The 22,672-nt window shown below is 46.4% G+C and overlaps 1 protein-coding gene across 1 annotated transcript; it reads right to left on the bottom strand.

Annotated features, from left to right (window-relative positions):
• Positions 1-615: 615 nt before the first annotated feature.
• Positions 616-22,507, bottom strand: LOC130374595 (ezrin-like). Its single transcript, XM_056581456.1, has 12 exons — positions 22,401-22,507; positions 14,330-14,425; positions 12,128-12,402; positions 11,711-11,794; positions 11,235-11,381; positions 9,155-9,251; positions 8,272-8,435; positions 7,084-7,214; positions 6,106-6,266; positions 3,798-3,890; positions 3,153-3,404; positions 616-2,645 (listed from the first exon to the last, which is right to left on the bottom strand). Exons 1-12 carry the CDS (start codon positions 22,461-22,463, stop codon positions 2,481-2,483), a joined length of 1,728 nt encoding a protein of 575 aa, XP_056437431.1. The 5' UTR covers positions 22,464-22,507; the 3' UTR covers positions 616-2,480.
• Between the last annotated feature and the right edge of the window lie 165 nt (positions 22,508-22,672).

The raw sequence follows: 22,672 nt of genomic DNA, 5'->3' as shown, positions 1-22,672 counted from the left end.
CCCCAAGTGCGAGTCACTAGATCTGTCTCCATGGCCCTCCACCCAGTGCCTGATTTCAATAACGGCTATGGGCAGAGGTCCTTCATCCACACTTTCACCAAAGTCTGGAATGGCATTCCCCATCACATTAGAGTATTACAATCCATCACACAGTTCAAAAAAGCGTATCAATTGTTACTCCTCAACACATACACTTGCAAACACTGACTTATACGTGCTATGTCCCTGTTATGTGTTGTATGTAAATGTGACGTGCGATGTGCCTTGTCCCTGTTACATGTTATATGTGCTGCAGAACAGGAACCTGCTGGAAATCAGCTATTTTACTGAGACAGGCCCGTTTTATATTGTAACTTTGTTACTTCTAATACTTTCCTGTATAATAAATAAAAAGAAAAAAAGAAAGAAATTATACACCACATAACACACATGATATTAAACACCATACAACACACACATTATAGTATACACGATATAAGACACCCACATCATATTAAACATATAACACACACACTATTATACACAATATAACAAACACGTAAACCAGGAAAGCGTGTGATGATGTGTTCTTAGTAGCTTGTACCAAACTCATACATAATAGTACACACCATGTTGCACACACACAGACCACACCAGGAAGGCTTCCAGATGGTCACGCATATAGCCCCCCACACACACAATCCATTCTGATTTCATTTGCTTACAAAGATTAAAACACAACAGCGAGATCATTGGAGAATTTTCATTTTATTGTCGATAAGCTGAACATCTCATTCAAAAATCCTGTTCTAATGCAAAGTCCTGCAGAGCTGTGTGTCTCCTTTAGAGGGGAGGGAAACACGTCGATGTCTGGTTGATACTTGATGGCCTATGGTCTTGGACGGACATTTCACTCCTCTGTTCTTCAAGAGATAAAAACAACAACGGGTTGGATCAGTGTAAAATGAGCAATCAACCACCTCATTCTTCACTGTTCCATGACTAAGGTACCTGGATACCCCTCATTGTGACGTACAGTTTAACACATCTTTCTGATCATCTTTATTCATTTTAATCTCTGTCCCCAGATAATGGGATACAACCAATGTTTGAACTTTAAAGATAAAGGAAATCATTTGTGTCTTTGCGTCGAGTGAAGGAATCCAAACCTCTTGTAGGGTTCAGAGGAGAAGGCCCCTTTGGGGATGGAACAGATAAATAAACGGTCCAATCAAAGAACAGGGAGACAGAAACACAAGACCCAGATGTTTCACCCAATCAACAGTGGCCGCTGCTATCTGGAGGACGCTGTGGAGACCGCTGAATGCTACGCTGTGGACCGCTAGCGCTGACCAAGTACCTAGCTAGAAGTTTAGCTGAACTGATTTAATGGCGTGAATTTGCCTTCATGTATAAAATAATAATTTACAGTTATACCTCATTCATTTAGCAATCTAACAAGGTACATAACCTATGGAGCTGGTCAATATATAGAATGTTTGAAGCACATTCGTCCTCATTGTCATTCGTAAAAATGGAAACAAAAACTAAACAAAGAAATATACAAACCGGTGAAAGATGAAAAACCCTTCTTAATGTCCCATATACAGTATAAATATATCAAACTAAGCATGACTTAAGGAAACGGTAGAGCTGTATTAAAACATGAATGGAAGTATTTAAAAACAAGACTATCTCTACTCCTTCCCTTTTCATAAGCTGTCCCGGTGAAAGGTCTCACTCACACCTCTTCCAACAAACATGAATAAACATTGCAAAGAAGCAAGACTCTGATTACATTATCTATGTGCACATAATGGAATATTACAAAAATAATAAATTTGGCTATTCCCCCCACAATTTCATCACACCTCTGGTTAAAATGAATTTCGAGCTTGTAAGATTACACATGATCCAAAAAACAACACAAATATGATTGTAGACTCTAGAGAGGAAAAAGGATTTGGCACTACGTTATTTTTGTAATAATATATACGTATTTATAGAAGCCTTGTGTGTTGCCTAGCAGACCAAAAAAATAGAGAGCTTCCATCATCTGTGAAGGGCAGGCGTCGAGGAACATCTGCCGTTCTGCTCATACTGCTTCAGTATTCGGAGGAGTCTTATCTGTGTGCCACAGTGTGATCTATGTGCGACCGGTATGTGTGTGTATGTGTGTGCGTGCGTGTGCACACACTACACGTGACATGCATTCGGTTCCTGTGAGTTTATGTACCTGTGTATAGGTGTGCATGAGTGTTTACGTATCTGCATGTGTGTGTGTGTGTGTGTGTGTGTGTGTGTGTGCGTGTGTCTGCACATGTGCGTGTGTGTGTTTTTGCACAAGTGATTGTGCACCAAGGAGACTAGAAGGGCCTAGTTGCGCAAAGCGAGGCGACCAATCAGAAGGGGAGGTTGGTGTGACCATGGTGCGGGGGCCGGGCCGAGGCAGAGGCAGTGGGGGGTGGTTGTGTTGGGGGGGGGGGGAAGGGTCGGGGGCCTTATAAGGCCTCAAACTCGTCGATCCTCTGCTTCGTGTTGCCCTGTCGGATCTGCCTCAGGGTCTTGTACTTGTCGCGTCCGGCGCGCACGTTCTCCGTGTGGAGCAGATCGTTCTGCGTCTTCTTGGTGTCGTCGCGGGCCTGGGCCAGCTCAGAGGTCAGCGCCTAGGGGGGAGGGGAGGGGGAGAGGAGGGGGAGAGATGGGCGTGAGTGGGGGGGGGGCACGTGATTAGAAGAAGACGTCCGAAAATCGAAACAAATTCTGATTTGTTGTGCTGCTGCTTCCACAGTTCGTAACACCGCCGTGGGTTCCTTGTCCCCACGACAGGTTCTGGGATGTCACCGCCGGAAGTGGAGGCCAAAATAACTCTGCTTAATGGACACAGGATTCTAGGTGCGATTTTATTTGATTGTTTTTAGGGTGAAAAATGAATGAAAGATCTATCATGAAAGAAAAAATGTCTAACAATGATAATTGTACTTCTATTGGGGATAATAGTCACAATATTACATTCATTAACATCTATAAAAACATATTGTGAAAGTAGTCAATCCCCCAGAAAGTACCGACACCTCAAACAATCGATTTCGGACAAGGGTCTCCGTAGCAACACCCTCAGCCTAATCCCCCCCCACCCCTCCACCCCCCCACCAGCCCAACGGGCCCCTCACCATCAGCTGCTTCTGCACACGCTGGTTCTTCTCGGCCTCGGTGAGGCGCTCCTCCTCGTAGCGGTGGTCGTTGATCTCGTCGTAGTGCAGGTCGGCGCTGTGCGTGCTCGACTTCTCCTCGCTGTCGCTGTAGTCGTCCATCACCGCCATGGGCTCGTACATCATGGGCGGGGGAGGGGGCGGGGGCGGCGCCGACATCACCATGTGCAGCTCCTCCTTGGTCTTCAGCAGGTCGTCCTGGGCCTCGCGGGCCTGGAGGGGAGAGGGAGAGGGAGAGAGCGAGAGCGAGAGGGAGAGAGCGAGAGCGAGAGCGAGAGCGAGAGCGAGAGAGAGAGGGAGAGGGAGAGGGAGAGAGAGAGAGAGACATAATGTTAGAACATCTTAATATTTTTTTCATCTTTTAGCAAAGCATTGAGCCCAACCACAAAGGATAGCGCTTGATAATCATGGGCTTTTACTTGTTATTCATAATTGAATATGCACCATCAAAAAAAGAGGAAAAACAACTACTTTATACCCCAAAGCCATAAGAGAGGACATCCTGCAGCATGCATATCTTTTTTGGCTATAGGTCAACCAATCAAACTGTGAAACCAAAAAATGTGATTGGTAGGTTGTGTTGACAAACAGCTGTAAGCGCCCTACCCTGTGCTGCCACGTGTCTGCCTCCTCCTCCTTGCGTCTCCTGGCTTCCTCCAGCAAAGCGATCTTAGCCGAGTGCTCGGCCAACTCTGCAGCCTAACGCAAGGGAAAGAACACACAGAATGCAATGATTCTTGTCTTTTAGCAAGTCATGCTCATTATTTGTTATGGAGATTCACACTTGTCCTTTAGAATGTTTTTAATCTTTCAGTATCAATATATAAATACACAGATACAGGCCATTTGAAGCTCTAAAATAGCATTGGTACATTGTAGGAGATAGGTTGGTTTTTCAGGAATGTAAGATGGACTCAGCCACTTTGAGTTGCCCTCTGATATGCTTGTTTGAAGTTTGATGCGCTCCTGGAAAATTGTTTCAACATCTTGGGGCATCATGTGCACTAATATGTCAGTCGGAACGAACACAGAAGGAGCGAAATGGGAAGAGATGTAACGAGAGATGAGCGGAGGTACATCAGACCTGTGTGATGCTTCCAAAGAAGGTTTGTGTGTGTGTGTGTGTGTGTGTGTGTGTGTGTGTGTGTGTGTGTGTGTGTGTGTGTGTGTGTGTGTGTGTGTGTGTGTGTGTGTGTGTGTGTGTGTGTGTGTGTGTGTGTGTGTGTGTGCGTGTGTGTGCCTTTGACCCGGACCAGACCCACCTAACTGCTTCTGCTTGTTTGTTGTTTGTTCAGTGTGTGTGTTAGCGTCTGGGAATCTGAAGACTGTTTGGACAAGGGAAACCAGCTTTGCCATAAACAAAACTTTATGTATTAAAGGATTTGGGATTTAAATTTGACATCCCTTAGTTAAAAAAGTGCAATAAGTTTTGGGTGTTGAAAAGAAAAAGTTACGATAATGAAAGCAACCTGTTAAGTGATTGATTATTCATTGTGGTTCTAAGTTTGGACGTTGACTAACTCTAGAAGCAGAGCATTGTCATAGGACCTAAGGGTCACAAGAGACTGGGGGGGCCTTTTGGTGTGTGGCTCGTCGTGGCTACCAGGAGAGTTACTAACGTACTAGGGTTACCACCCAGAGCTGCCAACAGGACTATAATGGGGTGGAAGGGAGGGGTTTAGTGTTGGACCGGACCGGCTCCCACAATGGTCCCCAGTGGGTGGTTTACAGGGGGGGGGGGGTTTTCCCGCCCGCCATTACTAAGAGCTTTTGTTGTTTATCCACCGGATTGCCACTGATCCCCTTAATGCTGGGGAAAGCTCTTCCCTGGTGCAGGTGCAGATCTAAAGCAATCACGATGGAGGGATGAACACTTCCTGAACTCCACCCGATCGATCCACTCTCTCAGTCTCTCTCATTCTCATTCTCACTCTCACTCTCAATCTTACTCTCTCACTCTCTGTCTCCCTGTCTCTGTCTCTCTCTGTCTAGCGGGGTGCCATTGGTCAAAGGATTAAAGCTAGATCCTGAGTGATTTGACCAGGAGCCGAAACCAAATCTGGCAAGGCGTGGAGGCAGGAAGGACCAAATGGGGCGGGCAAACCGACTGGCATGGGAGAATGAACGCCCTCTGCCAGGAAACTGGGCTCTCGCATTCTGGCTGTTTGCCAGCGTGGTCTCTCTATCAGCCATTTGGCAGGCGACCAATACACCGGATTACAAATGATGAATGTCTGTAATTGGAGTCTGAGTGGCTAAAAATAAAGGAAAGCAAAGCAGGCCTCCCCGAAAAAGGTGGAAGGCCTCCCGAGTTCACCAGTGTTGCCCCCCTATGGACACTGTTTTAAAGATTCTGTAGCCTGTTCAATGTGTTCACAAGGGGGAGTTTCATTTTTGTAAGGCATGTTTCAATGGACCCTACCCTGCTAGTCTGTAAGCTAACAACGTCCAATGCAGAACAGGTATTGCTCTGACAGTATGTTGTGACGAAAGGCCAGGAGAAACTGTGGGCCTGGATTTTAATTTATCATCACTAGTTTGCCTACTATCTGTCATTCCTAAACTACCTCAAAACTCTTTTTATAGCGTCTTCATCTCACACTCTCTCTTTTCGTCTATGTACTATCTCCCAGTGACGCTTGTAGACTATCGGTAACGACGATGTTGTTGTTTTTCATCAACTATCCTCCATCTTCTTTTTCTATGCCCTCCCCTTTCTCTCCTCCTGCCCCCTTTCGGTGTGCCCGCCTCTTTCTGTGTGTCGTCGGGGCGTGGCACTTGGTTCTATGAACATCCTTATTGTACCGACAGCGATATATTGTTTCACCGTCTTACGACAAAAGTACTCGTTGTAAGTCGCTTTGGATAGAAGCGTCGGCTAACGGCCCTCAATGTAAACGTGGCGGCCGCTCACCAGCTGCTCCTGGCCCTTCATCTGGTCCTCGGCCTGGCGGGCCAGCTCCTCCTTGGCCAGCAGGGCGGCCTGCCTCTCCATCTCCAGCCGCGCCGCCTCGTCCGACGCCCGCTGCCTCTCCTGGTCCAGCATCATGGCCCTCTGGACCTGCTCCTGGAGCTCTGGGGGCAGGGGGAGAGAGAGGAGGTGAGGTTAAAGGGGGCCGGGTGGCCTGCCAGCCTACCCCCCTTGAGCCCGATGCCGCACCCGTACCTTAACCTTAACCTCAATGACCTGCAACTGAGTGTGCTGGAGGTCGCATTGGATAAAAGCGTCTGCTAGATAGCAGAGTGTAAGAACTTGACGCTCGGAGATCGGCCAGAAGGTCTGTTTGATAAAATGATGTCTTAAGTAAGGCAAATAGTTAAGTCTGTGATCTGAATGTCATTCACTCATCAGTATAATTATGAACTTCATAATAAGTAGTTATTCACTGACATGACTGTGCACGACATATTTCCAGAAACCTGCTCCTGTATTTCAGGTTTGGACTCTTTGTTCCATCATAAACAGATTAAAACAGCAACAGTCAACAGGTTTTGTTTGAGGTTAACACATCATTTAGTTGACCCTTCCTTTACACAGAAATCACCCTGAGATGCCAGGATAACAAGATCCTCATAGTTTGAATCGTTACATCTCAGGACTCTAGGTTTCTAGTCTCCTGATACTAAGGAGGAATCCAGACCTACAGTACACACCCAGCCAACCACACACACACACACACACACTGAACCATCAACAAATACACACACATCCCCACGCACACACCACACACACACTCACACTCACACTCTCACACACACACACACACACACACACACACACACACACACACACACACACACACACACACACACACACACACACACACACACACGTACAGTGATAGATGAACCATCAACACACACACATACACACACACACACAGAGCCTTACCTCTCTCTGCCTTCTTGGTCTTCTCCTCAAACTGGTACAGTCTCATCACCAGGTCCTGCTTCTCCTGCTCCATCTGATCCTTCTCCCTCTCGATGGCCTCCCGCTTCTTCTTCTCGTTCTCCAGCTGGGCACTGGAGATAAGGACACACACACACACACACACAATGAGAGAGCTGCCACCACCACCCAGAGTGACGGCCCCCCGACACAATGCAGGGCTCCCAGGCCTCTCCCTGAACCACTGTGTGCGAGGCCCAGCGCTCTGACAGGAGGCACACACGCGAGCAAACACAAACATGCATTTTGCTTTTGTCCGTCTGGGAGGGTGATTTTCAGCCTCAATCACATGCTTTTCATTTTTTGGGGTTTTTCAAACTTCTGTCACTCTGTACTGTGTGTGGGGGTAAATACACCATGTGAGACAAAAACGTTTGATCAGCTCTCGAACAGCATGTAGGCCAGCTTGTAATCTACACTCTCCCTGACCCATGTATTGTCCAGACGCACTGCTCTGAGCGACGCTGACCCTCTGAGCGCACACTGCCCCTCTGGCTGGCTCTGTGTCCCACGGCAGACAGTTACATCACTGTGTTTGAACAGCTGCGAGGGACAGTGGTCTGGTGCCAGACAGCAGCAGCTCTGATAATAGGCTAATAAATGTGTGTATGTGTGTGCGTGCGTACATACGCGCGCGCGTGTGTGTGTGTGTTTGCATGTGTATCGGTCAAATTTGCGTGAGAAAGTGTGCGTTGTGTATTTTCTCCTCAATTACAATTACAAAACCCATTGATCCAGCCGAGTTGGCGCGTTGAGTGGACCACACCGATCCTCGGTAATGCCTCAACCGGGCAACGGACGTCAGATGGTGACCCAAAACGGTGGGTAACGAGTCAACAGGCGTTTAACCTATAGAGTGCGATATTAATGCCTATATATTTGGTATTCCTTACAAAGGTGCATCTCCTTTGTGGCCAAGGGGTGGGACGGGCGTGGGGGGTCAGGGGTCATGGAGGGAGCAGACGTGTGTGTGTGTGTGTGTGTGTGTGTGTGTGTGTGTGTGTGTGTGTGTGTGTGTGTGTGTGTGTGTGTGTGTGTGTGTGTGTGTGTGTGTGTGTGTGTGTGTGTGTGTGTGTGTGTGTGTGTGTGTGTGTGTGTGTGTGTGTGTGTGTGTGTGTGTGTGGCCCTCACCGCTCCAGGTGCTTCTGGTGCTTCTCCTCCCGGGCCTGGGCCTTCATCTGCTGCACCTCGATGGTGTCGGGCTTGCGGCGGCGCATGTAGAGCTCGTGGTTGCCCATGCACAGCTGCAGGATGCGCTTGTTGATGCGCAGGCGAGCCGCGTAGAACACAAAGTCCTGACGGGACCACCCCGGAAAAAAGACGGACCGTTTTTGGTTAAACACAAAGAAAAGAAACCGCAGTTTGTTGAGTGAAAGGTATTGTTGGAGACGAGAGGAGGAGGGGGGGGGGGGGGTTTGCCCCTGGTGGTTTTGGTGTCTGACAGGAATGACAAAGGGGAAGCTGTTAATGCCTATCATGACCGCACCTTTCCCCAGGTTCTCCTCTAGAGGTAATATAGCTTCAGGAGCCGAGATAAGCTGCCAGACCAAACCACATCACCATATATGTGTGTGTGTGTGTGTGTGTGTGTGTGTGTGTGTGTGTGTGTGTGTGTGTGTGTGTGTGTGTGTGTGTGTGTGTGTGTGTGTGTGTGTGTGGGTGTGTATGTGTATATGTGTGTGTGTGTGTGCGCAAGTGTTACGTCAGAATGCAAATCCGTCAGCAGTGAGTGAATGGAAAATGGGTGGGTGTGTGCATTGGTGTGTGGGTGTGTGTGAGTGTACATGGGAGTGTACATGGGAGTGTGTATGTTCGGTGCTTCAGTGTGTGTCTGTGTGCTTGTGGGTTACAGATGCAGACATCTGATATAGCAAGTAAATATGTATGCACAGGTAAAAAGCACAACAAATTTTGGATTTACTGCCTAAAATCAATCCCTACCTTTTGGATGCATATGATAAAATGAATTATTATATAATGATTATTCTACTTTGTTGGTTCGTCTTGTTCTTACCGGGGCTTTCTTGTCAATAGGTTTGATGATGAACTTCTTGTCGTTGAATGAGATGTTCCGGATCTCGCTCCAGGGGAACCCAATCTTGGGGGTCAGTCTGAGGAGGAAGGTCACAGGAGAAGCCATCGGTTAGCCTCATAGACTGTCCCTAATCAAGTGGTCCCAGGTCACACACAACACAACACAACACATCTTGACACGTTTTTCTATTTTGTAATTCCTATCTGGCCTTCTAACTCAGCCAATACTGGGCAACGATGAGGCTAAGCAAGAATATCTTTCTAGATTCAATGCCTTATTGTCCTTCAGAGATGTATTTTAAGGTTCTGTGCGTGTCCATAATATCTGTATACATAGTCATCGTTTTTTTGGCACCAACTCCTCAACCCAATTCCATCCCTATTATTAATTGCTCAAAATATGAACCACTGTGACATTCTTCAGAAGGAATCTCTGTAACACAGCCCAACAAGAACATGGCATGGAGTAACTGGAGACACACATTCAGAGAGAGGCCACAGGTGTACACCTGCGTTGGGCAATAGTTTCCCCGCCCGTCCGTCGGAGGTGTCAGGCTCCTGCCGGGGTGCGTCTCGCTCGCTCTCTCTGCGGGACGCCGATCTCATTAGATACGCCGCGATAACAAAGTGCTGTAACAAGCCTGCAGTGTTGCAATGTGCTCCCTGCAGAGTTCTGGTCGGCTGTCAGAAGCATTACCGCCTGAACTGGAATAACTGAACAATTAGGCTCCCCTGACACACTCTTGTGGAATTGAGGGGAAGAATGTTGACGCTAACCTAGCGATTTGGTGTCAATCAGGGTGCGCAAGGTCTCTTGAGCCATCGCGTTATTTGCGGACCGGTGTTATTGGAAGGCATATGGGCACCGCTGTATCCATACAGCGCTGAAGGGAATTTGTTAAAGGGAACCCCTAGAAGATTTGCATTGGCTTGAATGAAGATTGATACCCAAGATGGCTCAACGGTGAAGGTTAGGTGGTCCTAGCAGCCTGGCGTTATCTTCTGAGAGTTGGTTGGCTTATGCCTATAGAAAAGGTTATGTAAAATGAGCAGTCACGAAAAGAACCAAGGGTTTCAAATGAACAAACCAATCAATTGAATTGATCCCAAATTCAAATGATTGCGATGTGATTTCACATCGCAGGTAGGTAAAAATCCTTGGATCCTTGGAAAGAGTTCCTGGTGTTTGTAGTAAAGCCGCTGCCTGTTTAACCAGGTGGTTTACCGAGACGGGACTCACCACAGTAGTTTATCATTACGAGGCCAGGGTTGCATTGCAGCATAGTAAAGACCTGCTGCTGCCTCCATTGACTGAGAGGCTGAGACACAGGAGCTAACCCTGCTCCAAATTCTTGTGTGACGAAATAGTCTGAAAAACCGGTCTGTGTCACCATGGCCACAGCAGGGGAAGAGCAGGAGACGACAGAGGCTTAGCTAACCCAAAGACATTGTCTAGCCCCGAGACACTCTTGCAGGGAGCCTATTTGCAGCGCTGTGTACGTGTGTGTGTGTGTGTGTGTGTGTGTGTGTGTGTGTGTGCGTGTGCGTGTGCGTGTGTCCAAAGGAAATCCAGGCAAAAGATGTCCAAGGTATTGAGGGGTGGCATAGTACTACCAGAGGAAGTAAACAACACTTTGCTTATCAATAACAGCAAGGAAAGGGGGCGGGGGGGGGGGGAGTTGCTGTTTCTGTACAGTGGAGAGGCAGGGTTCGCCTCTGGATCAACGACTGAAAGACTAACTGAGGGACAGTTAGGGTTGTTCTGGAGTCAAACTCAAATTCAACTACAAGGTTGGGACTTTTTCTGTGTTGGCCCTTATCCACTATGGCAACTCCAAAAACGATGATACACTGTTTTGAGATAAGTGTGAGCCTCCCAAGACTGGAACTCATTGACCTCGCACCGTATGGCAACTACAGCCGCAGGCATCGGTTTCAAAACAACAATCGAATCACTTCACTGACAGAAAAGACCGAGTTAAATCGATGCTCTCTCTTCTCTCCTTCGTCCCCCCGCCTGCTGGGGGACCTCTCCCTCGTGGCAGTAGGGCGTCTCTTACTTGTCGTCCTTCTCGTAGATGTTGAGGCCCAGCGCGTCCACGCCCAGCCACAGCTCCGTGCCCTTCTTGTTCTTGATGTCAAAGTAGTTGACGCCGTACATCTCCAGGTCCTGGGCGATCTTCAGGTACTCCAGCATAGCGTCCTCCCTGCAGAGGACCAGCGGACCGGGTGAGACAGGCCACAGCTAAGGGGCACAACTTTAAGCAGTGCTGGTACCATGTGTCCACTGTATCAAGTAGTATGGTGCAAAAACTGTAGTTTAGTTTGACTTGAGTCACTTTAGGCATCAAGGAGAATGATCCTCTTTTACCGACCTAAGGATTAATAGTTGGACGTTAATAAAGACGATACGAAAGAAAAGACACTGAAAGAAAAGCGGCACTGAGAAGAAAAGCTTGCAGGGCTGAATTTAAGCGGAAGACGTGATGTCCTGCTTAAAATATGATATCCTGAATCAGCCGGAGCGCAGACTCACTTGAGCATGCCCCGGTGCTCCTCGTGCCACACCTGGATCCTCTCCTCCCACTGCTCCCGGGACAGATGGTGCTGCTCCTGCACTCTGCAAGGGGGAGGAAGAGCCAACGTCAAACCACCAGCAAATGAGATACTTGGTCTCAGACACACACATCGTCATCGTCAGGCTCAGCTACAAGCGAAACCAGCTCTGGCTGCCTTGCCAGGAATAGGAATAACTTAAATATATGTACATGTGATGAAAAAATATTAACAGAACCTCAACACAAATAAATAAGAGACAGCTCTCCAGTCTCAGGCTCAGTGACAGACAAAACGGCTTTACCGGCCCAGAGGACAGACAAGCAACAATAAAATGGTCATTCAACAGAGAACCACTTTCTTGGTTGAACCTGGTTCTTCACGCCCCCCTTCTCACCGCTGTGGCAGCAGGCGGTCCGAGGTGAGATAGCCCGACCGGTGGACCTCCTTGTTGAAGTCTCCGAACTTGGCCTGCACCGAGTAGGAGGCCAGCAGCACGGCCGTCTCGGGGGGGCAGTAGACCTCATCGCTGAGGATGCCCTCCTTCACCTGCAGGAAGAAGAGCTTCTGGGTGATGTCCTGGATCAGCTCCTCCGACACGTCCTCGGGGAAGAACTTGGCCCGGAACTTGAACTGCAGAGGGTTCTCCTTCTTGATGTCCTGGGACGCCACCTGAGGAGCGAGGGAGCAGACGTCTGGGTTCTTCAAGGTCGGGACGCTGAACTTCTACTTTGTGTTTTGGATGCGTTTTCCATGTTGGTTGACGGTGTCCCCAAACTAGAAATGTTTTAATTTGAACTAATACTATGCTATCATCATGATGCATCGTTATTAATATTGTAGAGAGCTACGAATGGAAAGTGGATGAGGTTTGCTTTTATGTTGTATCCTTATTAATAAGGAACCAAAAAAACCTATAACAAATATTATATTTTACATCCTATTATTCGTTTTTTTTAGGTATAGCCATATAAGGTCACGTAACACCTGTCAATAAATCATATATATGACAGTTATATAATTACTTAATATATCTGAATAGGCCTTTGGGCGACATTTCGGTTACTTCTCATCTTCCATGTAGTTTATGGGTGTGCGTGCGTGTGTTCAGGAGGAATTTCTTTAGATGTTACAATAGGTCGGTTGAGTTCAACTTCAATATCCCTTCGCACGCAGTTCCAGAGGGCATCGCTTCTCCGCTGACTCCACACAGCGTCCACAAACAGCGGTAATGCGGTTGAATGACCCGAAGCTATTTGTTGACACAACGCGTCTCTTCCTCTTAATTTCAAAGCGGTAACCAAACGCAAGGGGTCACGATGGTTACAGGCTGTACAATCAGTGCCTGGAATAGCCCGGTATCCATCAAGCATTGTGCTGAGGAGCAGCTATTTGCCAGGGCGTCCTCAAACTGCACTTCACTGCTGCCTGCGGAGGCCAGTGGAGGGTCTCACCTTGACCCAACAGCTATCGATTCGGACCAGGATGTGGACGCACCGCATAATGCCGTCGAAAGGACAATACTTCAGAGATACTTTTTGGGCGACATGATAATCACGTTTGTCTGCTTACGACAGAATTAAGATTGAGCTGGGCCTTTACCTTCATAAAATGGATGGAAGAGGTTGGGAATCTCACACCCTGATTCTAACATTGCTTTTAGAAAACAAACCCTCCCCACAACATGACAACATGGCGCGAGCAGCTCTATTCTCTGCAGGCAATCGTTAGTTCTCAGATCCACGAGGCAAAGTAAAAAAAAAAAAAGCTGAGCGGTAAGATAAATACACAAGGTGTATAAGTGACACACAAAACCGCCGGAAGTGCTTGTGGAAAACCGAGCTTTGTATATACAGTGTGCGTATAATACAGGCAAAACCTCATTCCAAAGTCCCATGCAGTCTCATGCACTGTTAGCCTGGTTCTCTGTGCGATGAGCGCATGCAGAGGTGGCTTGCAGCGCACAGCTCAATTGGGAATGAATGTTTACCCCAGAGGACCATAGCGGCAATCTGTGTTTGCGCTAGGCCAACAGTGGACAAGAATGGAAAGCATGGGAATGGGGGGGGGATGGGGGTCGCGAAGAGTTCACACTAACGTGATACAATACTTCTCCAGCTGGTTTATCGTCGTTGCGTCGACGCCCCACCGACACCCATGGAATTTGTGGTGGGCTTAACAATTAGCCACCAGTGTGCCCCCCGAGAAAGCCAAGTGGGATCCACACCCGAGTCCAGACTGCAGATGTATACACTCGATTCTTCCAGGCTTACTCATTGACCACGCGAAAGGCAAACACTTTTTAACCCACCCATCTGAAGAATGCGGCCCTTTCTCTGGTGCCGACGGTATGGGCTCCATCTGACTTGGCATTGTGTAAAAGAAAAGAAAAAAAAACAACCTGGACCCTTGGAATGTGCCCCTGGGACTCTCGAGGGGGGGCCGGCCACCACGGACGTCGCAATGTTCGCAACTCTTTAGCGCTAGTCATGCGAGTCACATTAGTCACCGGGTTAGTGGAATTCGAAAAGCAGAGGAAGGCGAAACTTTCACTCTTTGTATTTCCGTCACTGAAAGGAATACTCAGTGTAGATCTTACCTTTTTCTCCAGTTTCAGCCATGTTGGGTAACCTTTGCCGTCTGTGTACTGGAGCCCAAAGTACCAGACCTCGCGTAAGCCGATCGTCTTCACCACCTGTGAGAGAGGAGAGGGGACAGACTCGTTCAGGATACTGCGCTTCACTCTCTATGATCTAAATCAACGTCTCACTCCCACGTACTGAGGTGACTTGTAGATGGGGGAGAACAGTCAAAGCCATGCCAAAGAGTTCACAGGTGTGTGATGCAAAGTGCAAACCTCAAAACTAGATAAAGCGATTATTTTAATTAATGGTTTAGATATACAAATAGACAATAAACTAGATCATATTACTGCGGCATTTAGTGAAAGGCCCTTTGGGGGCATCACAGCCTCTGGCAGGCCTTTATAAACCCCACCCTTTCAAAGTGAAACACTCCTGCCACCAGACTGATGTGATGAACCCAACCACTGACCACCAACATTCCCAGGAGCCAGGCTCGCTCGAGCACATCGGGTTCAGTCGAACTTGTGCAAACATTAAAGCGGCAACAGATATGCGTGTTTATTTGCATATGTTGTGTTTACATTTCTGCTCCATTGGTCTTCGTATGCAAAGCGCACCTCTCCAGTGCCACACCACGATGGCTCCGGGTGGTTCGTTACTGTGCGTGGTAACGCGGGCAAGGCGGTGGCTGTGTTCGTAGTTGTCAGCCTGAACTTACTCCTCAAACATTACTCTGTTCCACTTCTGGCCAAATGCTATCTCCCACAAATTGATTATTTCTGAGGAAAGTGATTATGCAGGTTTCCTTACTGTGTGGCAATACCCGCGACACAGAGCACACAAGAACACAATTAGAAGGGCTGGCCCTGAACAATGAGTGGGTATTGTTTGACTTGTGAGGAGGAGTGGCCTACTGTATGATTAGGGTGTGCTGTGTGACTCGCATCCTGTGTGTGACTTCAATGTGCTAGAACAGTCTACAGTTAAAAGGTAATTGGTAGCCCTTTCTGACATGCACAAATAAAAGAAACTGATACTTTTAAATCAACAATGACAATGACAACACACTTGTTTTGGGTATTGTTCTTTTTGGTGATCAACTTTGGCAATTTTTTATATATGGTGGAAGGATCTAGAAATATCTGATTGTTCTGTAAAAGATATCACACTTTTCGTCTGGCTTACCAGAGAATAGTTAATTTCCAACAGCCTATGAGTGATTTTCCAACAAGGGTTTGCAGTCAGTATGTGTGTGTGTGTACGTGTATGTGTGTGTTTGGCTGTGATTATGCACTAAGCCTTGTAGCGGGAGAATATATATGCCAGGTCCTTTAAAAGGTGTTTAGTCTCAAATTCTCCACCCAGTACTCTGGTGGGGGCCTACATCTCCCTAGCAAACTGTGAGTCAACACATACACATCCACTCCAGGCCAAACCCATTTTACCCGATAAGCTGTACGCCAAGGAACCTCAAGTATAAAACCAAAATTACTCTCCCGTCAACATGATTGATTTCTTAAAAAAGCAGCTAAATAGGTTGGTCCTATGCAAGGCTAGAATCCGCAGACCTTTAGATTGAGTGTGCGAATGTGTGTGTGTGTGTTTTGGTGAACACAAGCAGCAGTAGCAGAAGCTGAAACGAGAGAGCCCTTCAACCTAGACCTCACCTGCATTAGAAGCCCTAAGTGGCACAGAACACAATCGTCCTTTTCATGGTGTTCTTTTAGTTTTTTTAAAGGGGCTGTGCGGCTAGTAAAAGCGAGAAGCTGTGTTAAAAGAGTGACGCTAGCTTAATACATAGCTAAAGGAAAGTTTGGTGTTCTCGAGGGGGGGATAAGCCTCTTAGGTCTAGCACATCCTTTCCCGTTGTGACCAAAATTAACCTTTTCTCCACCCACACCTAGTGTATAACATGTAATCTGAACCTAAATGTGATTTCACCAATATGTTGATGAAAATATGGATAGAATAAGTAACTAGACAGAAGGCTGAATAATATCATTCATCATCATGTCAATTCCCTTCAACTATGTTGTTTGGCCAAGTTCATTTAAAAAACAATGATGGAAACCAACGTTAAACCCATAAATTTAACCACACAAAACAGAAAAATAAATTATATGGCAGAGCAATCTTCACCAAATCATAACACGTAATACGTAAATCATTTTGATATCGAATTGTTCGATTCCTGCCAATTCCCCTCCCTACTAAATAGATATTGAAGAACACAGCCTTTGGAAAAGCTAATGGGATTTAATGTCTGATGGGCAACTGGTCCTTCTGGTAACATTAGGCAACAATGGGAGGAAGGAATTTAGCTTGCATTAGCTTGAAACCCCCACTGCTCCTATCTGCTCTTGGACGTCTCTATCTCTCTGCTAACTCAGGTTTCAAAGTGGAGTTCCTCCTCCATCCAAAAGTAATTGAATGTGTCTTTCGCCTCATGTTCATAATGACGATGCTGACCTAGTCGACCGATATCACATGGGTTCTACCAACAGACGCCCCAAAATGTAATATTTTAACCTCCCTTCTGTTTTTGTATCTGTGATCTTATCTTGTCCATGCTGAAAAGTGATGCAGATGTGTGTATATATATATATATATATATATATATATAATGAAAACACCCCGCCACGGGCTAAGGCACAGCAGGCAGGCATGTTGGTCTGGCTTTTTTGTGATCCAATCAACCACATCGCATTCATCCTTTCACAGTTTATTCAGAATCAGTTTGGTGTTGGTAGGGCGCGGGGGAGAGGATATTGGGATGGAATGGAATGCCAGGCACGTCTATGGGTCTGATGAAGTCCAACAACCCAACAGAGAGAGAGAGAGATATGTCAAATTATGACATCTCTTTGTACGCGTCCGTACATGTTCAGGATTGCATTTCCTCCCAAAATAAACAACTAATCATCACTGACTAAAGATCCAGAGGGTGAGGTTGGGTCTGCCTGCATGGGTGTGTGTGTGTGTGTGTGTGTGTGTGTGTGTGTGTGTGTGTGTGTGTGTGTGTGTGTGTGTGTGTGTGTGTGTGTGTGTGTGTGTGTGTGTGTGTGTGTGTGTGTGTGTGTGTGGTGTGTATAGGTGTGTGTGTGTGTGTGTGTGTGTGTGTGTGTGTGTGGGTATATGTGTATATGTGTATATGTTTATGTGTGTGGGTCCTTAGTTCAGATCAAGGGTAATGAGGCGGCTGGCGGTAGCGGGGGCGGGGGGGGAACGAAGGCCCCAGAGTGGGCGTGGCTGCAGCCCGCTGCTCATCTTAGGCCCCCGGGCACAATGACGGAGAGCGGGGCTATAATTGGCGTTGACCATGATGACCACGGTGACCGCAGTCGGCCCTCGACCCCCCAAGGATGAGCTCACCGCCGTTACTCAGCATTTCCATTGAGGCCGTCTGCTGCTTCTGTGTGTGTGTGTGTGTGTGTGTGTGTGTGTGTGTGTGTGTGTGTGTGTGTGTGTGTGTGTGTGTGTGTGTGTGTGTGTGTCCACCAGGGGTGGAAATTAACACCCGGCACACGCCATTTGTGGGTGGATTTGTATGGTGGCGGGTAATACTTTCCAGTCAGGTCCGAACAAATTTGCATATTCAATACATTCGTCATACGGCGCTGCACAGTTCCACAACCATTACTGTCAACATCTGGCCCCCTTCTTCTTCTACGCCTCTCTTGCTGATCTGCGACTGTCAACATCCGGGATAATATACCGGTAACTAACAGCTCTCAAGTCTCACGCATTCGGCGTGAGACACACGCAATTCGGAAGAAGACGATGGATGTGTCGCATAGACGTCGTCATCGTCTTGCCGTCCCTCCCCCTTCTGTGATTGGTTCCCCATCTCAGGCGAAAATCAGATCCATGGAATCCAGGCTGCTTCGCAGCGCGAAATACAATCGCGCGCAAGGCAGCATGGCAATAGCCAGGCTATTTCGGAGGCGGGACACGTTCAGAATTCCATTCATAAATTAACAGACGTGACTGTGACTTGAATTGTCTGGCTGGCTGAAATTTGACGGCGTATCGGTTTCCACCATAGGTTTCTACAGGAAAAAATCTGTGTGGGGGTGGGGGAATCTAGAGCGGTATGGAAGCGCTACTACTAGCGAACTACTTTGTGCGTGACTGGAGAGAACTTCCTTAAATTAACCTTTAATGCTTGTTTTGCATGAACGCTATTGTGTGAATTAGTTTGGTTCTCTTTCATGGAAGCCGGAAGTGGGAGATTCCTGGGGCTTGCCCCATGAATTCAACCCATGCACACACTCACACGCCACACTTCGTATTTCTCACGCAGAGAAATTACCAGGATAGCGCCAACCAATTTGGACCGCTATTTAACAGTGCTACAGGTAGGAATCCAATGCGTTTCCCGTACGTAGGGTAGGCCTAACCATACGTCCTCTTTTGCCTTGACATGCCCTCTTTTTGAGACAATGTTTTGCGGAATTTCAAAATCGTCCGGTATTTTATTAAAGCCTCATACATGTTCACATTGAATTTGCGTTGCGTTTCTCTGGGTCGTTCACAAACTAGTTAGGCTACGCCCTCCCCTACTCTGTTCTGTTCGCTTTGCATTGGTGGAAGTGAGTAGGGGGAATGGTTAAGTAGAGCCTTCAGATTGGACGGTTTGACTTACTCAATTACCGTCATATTTTGTATTTATTTTTTTACCATTATTGTTTTATAGGGACTAACATTAAAAATTTCTCATACAGGTGATTGATAAAGTTCCATCTAGACTATTGAACAGAAAGAAAGTGTTTTTTCTGAATATTAGTGTTAAGGGCCAATAATGCTTACTATCATACGTTAGTTACCATGACTGTGGACACATTTGTATTTAGTCACATGTAAATATAAAAAAACAAATTGACTTATGATGGTGTAGCCATGCATGTTGTTTTATTGTTAATATGTCAATTTGTTTTTTATTGAAAGTACTTTGTATAGATGAATTATCCCCAAACTTCGTAACACCTTTGAAATAAACATGACTTAACATGGCAGATACCTGTGTATTGTTTATCGGTAAGAGTGTAACATATTCAACTCAGTTCCTTCGGTAGAACCTACCTACAGTAAAAATCACTTCTGATTGAAAAAAAGATGTGTATGAAAAACACTTTTCTTATCTATTGTTACTATTATATTGTTCATAATGTACGCATTTATTAAAAAAATATATAGCGTATAAAAAGTGGCTGGTAAAAAAGATGAGTGGCTGGTTGATTTTGAAATCTACCTGCCACAGTGGCTGGTGGGCAAAAAAGTTAATTTCCATCCCTGGTGTCCACTGAAATGCCAACACGCCACTCCATAACAGACTAGTTGAGACAGTGTGATGTTGTGCTGATCACAGCCGTTAAACATAAACTTGGGCCTGTTTCTAATAGCAACCCCGGCTGGCCGAACCTCTACAAACTGTTATTTTTTATCTGGAAGGGGGGTGGGGGGGGGGGGGGGACTTGCTTGGAAATGGGGCACTGAACTGTAAGCTGAACTGTTGCACTATGAGGGAGTGTGAAGGTGATTCAGTCGTGCTACACCCACCCCACCAAGAGATTTTGACATGTGGGCGAGAGAATCTGCCATCTAAACATAGAGCAATCCCACGTTTTTTTTTTCCAGTTTATTTGAAGTTGCACAGTCTCATTTCCATGGGTTACCTATCTTTCCACGAGCAGTAGCCCTTGTATAAGATAAAGCTCACCCAGACATTATTTGGTTGTACATGAAGTGGAACAGGGGATCAAGCTCAAACAATCCTCCAGGGAATGAAGCCACTTCCCTGCTCACCTTTAATGCCGGAAGAAAACCCATCTGTAATATTATACCGTGCTTTTGGTAAAACAATGGGCACCAAAAGCACAATATGATATTACAGATGGATGTTCCCCTTTACTTTGGGATGCAGAATCTATCTACGATAAAGTCACTCATGGAAGTTTTTCCCTCAACATGTGTTAAGTTAAGTGAGTAAGTGACAGCGGCTCACATTTAAGAACTGACCATGCACCACACTATGTTTATTTGCTCTCTCTGTCTCTCTGTCGCTTAGCAAAGGAGGTTTAAGCGAAGAAAATCGTACACATGAATGGAAGGGATAGAGCGATCCCGCTGACCAAAATAACAGGACAGCTCTGTGATTCTACACAGAGGGGCTGTGCACGTCCACGGCACCAAATGCAAGGGATTATACATAATTTGCTAGACAGAGCCACAGTCATTTTCTTCTTTGTTGGGGGGCGTCTGTAATAAGAAAAATATAGAATTACATGGGACTTGTCCTTTTAACTCCTTTCTCTCAACAGCACTGCTGGGGAATAGAAACAGCCGAGCCTCAGAGACATAGTCACCGGTACAGTAGGCTAGGCACAAACAAGCTATTGAAAAACGGGTTAGACAGGAAGTGGCAAAAACAATGCGTTTCCTCTCCCAGTGCTGGAATCGAGTCCCAAACAGGCTCGGGTTAACAGGCAATATACTATTGAGACGTTAAGCCTCTCCACGGGAAACAACGAGTGCAAGGATGGATTTAAATAAATGAAAGAAAAGAAACCCAGGTACACTCAATAATGAGGAACAAATCTATAGAAAAATAGAAAAGCCCAAGAGTCACCAGGACAGGTTACTTAACCACATAATGGACAGAGCATCGTGATTGGGTTGAATCAAGAATGAAACCGAAGACATTGAAAAAACCCGTTCACCCAGGTTTAGGGGCATCTGCCAGCAATCTTGAGACACTAATCTTAAATCTGAATTGTAAGAATTAAAATAAGGAAACCGTAACTAAAGTTCAGAGGCACCTAATATGTTAAAATCAGCCCCAGGGCCAGGCCCCTGACAAAATGATAAGGCTGAGTCACGTCACAATCATCCTGCCCATCTAGGCTCGTGACACTGACTGGCAAGAGCCGTCCCTGACAGAGGCCATCTTCAGGCGGGAGCTGCCTTTATTATGACCTCACCTTGAACATTTCAACTCCTCATGCATCTCACACCAAACACACCAAACACGCACACACTAAGGGAACAGGCTGGTTTGCTATTCTGCGTCATTCAACATTTCATAACTTCCAATGAAGTCTGTTTCCACACTAGAAAAGTCCCTAACTGGATAATATTTGGAACCAGTTCAATGTAAAAAGTCCAATGAAAGGTTCAGCATCGTCGTCATCTAAATATGTTTGTTGATTCTTTGTGCTCATGCATGAACTTGAGTAGACCTAGGGATAAAGCCTTTATCTATCTTGATCTCTCCCCATCTACTTGAAATTTGCTTCAGAATGACCTCAAAATAATATTTGACTTTCTTCATGCAGCTCGTTGAATCTCAATGTTATTCTTTCCCTTGATTTGTTTTATACTGTTATTTGTTATTGGACTTCAAGGAAAACTGTGTGGGCCTTGCTGTGCTGTGTTATCTTGTCAGGGACACTGCAAAGGTTTGGTCAAATCAAAATAAAGAATAACCAGGAATTACTCCCTGATTGTATATGGCTCAGGGGGAGGCGAGAGGGGGATGAAGGGAGAGATAAGTGGCCCTCCAGTCCTCCATAAGATAACACTGTCAACGACGGCGACTAGACTGAGGCCACAGTGATAAAAGAGAGAGCTGCTTTCTCCACACACTCTCTCAGTGATGTCATTCCACTGAGCAAGCCGGAGGACAGCTGGTACAACCGGAGCTTCAAATCCCTTTTCCCTTTGCAGAAAGCCAACAGCCAGCTCCAGCTTTATAATTTAACATTCTGAAGAAGAAATCCCTTATAGATTTATATGATGAATGAGTGTAGTCTTCATTTTCTTTATTCACTTCATTCTAGAAAAGAGAGTGAGAGTGGATGGATTTTGTCTACAGGAGACGAAGAACAATGAAGCAGACATGTGTGTTGCCTCAGCGCCAACTACAACCCCGAACAGACACAAATACACACAGACATACACACAACCACACACACACACACACACACACACACACACACACACACACACACACACACACACACACACACACACACACACACACACACACACACACACACACACACACACACACACACACACACAGACCTGGTCGAAGAGCTGCTTGCCCGTGGTGCTGGGCAGGACTGCAAACTCCAGCTCCGCATCCATGGTGGTGACGCGAACATTGACCTGCTGACAAAAAACACAAGGTGCAAGGCCACAGTGAGTCAAGTTCATAAGCATCAACGAAAACACAAAACAAAAACAACCACAGACTAGTAAAGAGTGGGGGAGAGGCCATCTGATGAAGCAAATAGTCCTCGATCCCAGTAAAAAGGAGAGCCAACCCAACTAGCCAAACGAAAGAGGGGCTGAGG

The sequence above is a fragment of the Gadus chalcogrammus genome, chromosome 21, assembly GCF_026213295.1.
Source record: "Gadus chalcogrammus isolate NIFS_2021 chromosome 21, NIFS_Gcha_1.0, whole genome shotgun sequence".
Taxonomy (NCBI): Eukaryota; Metazoa; Chordata; class Actinopteri; order Gadiformes; family Gadidae; genus Gadus; species Gadus chalcogrammus.
This window is presented reverse-complemented; position numbering and strand designations above follow the sequence as displayed.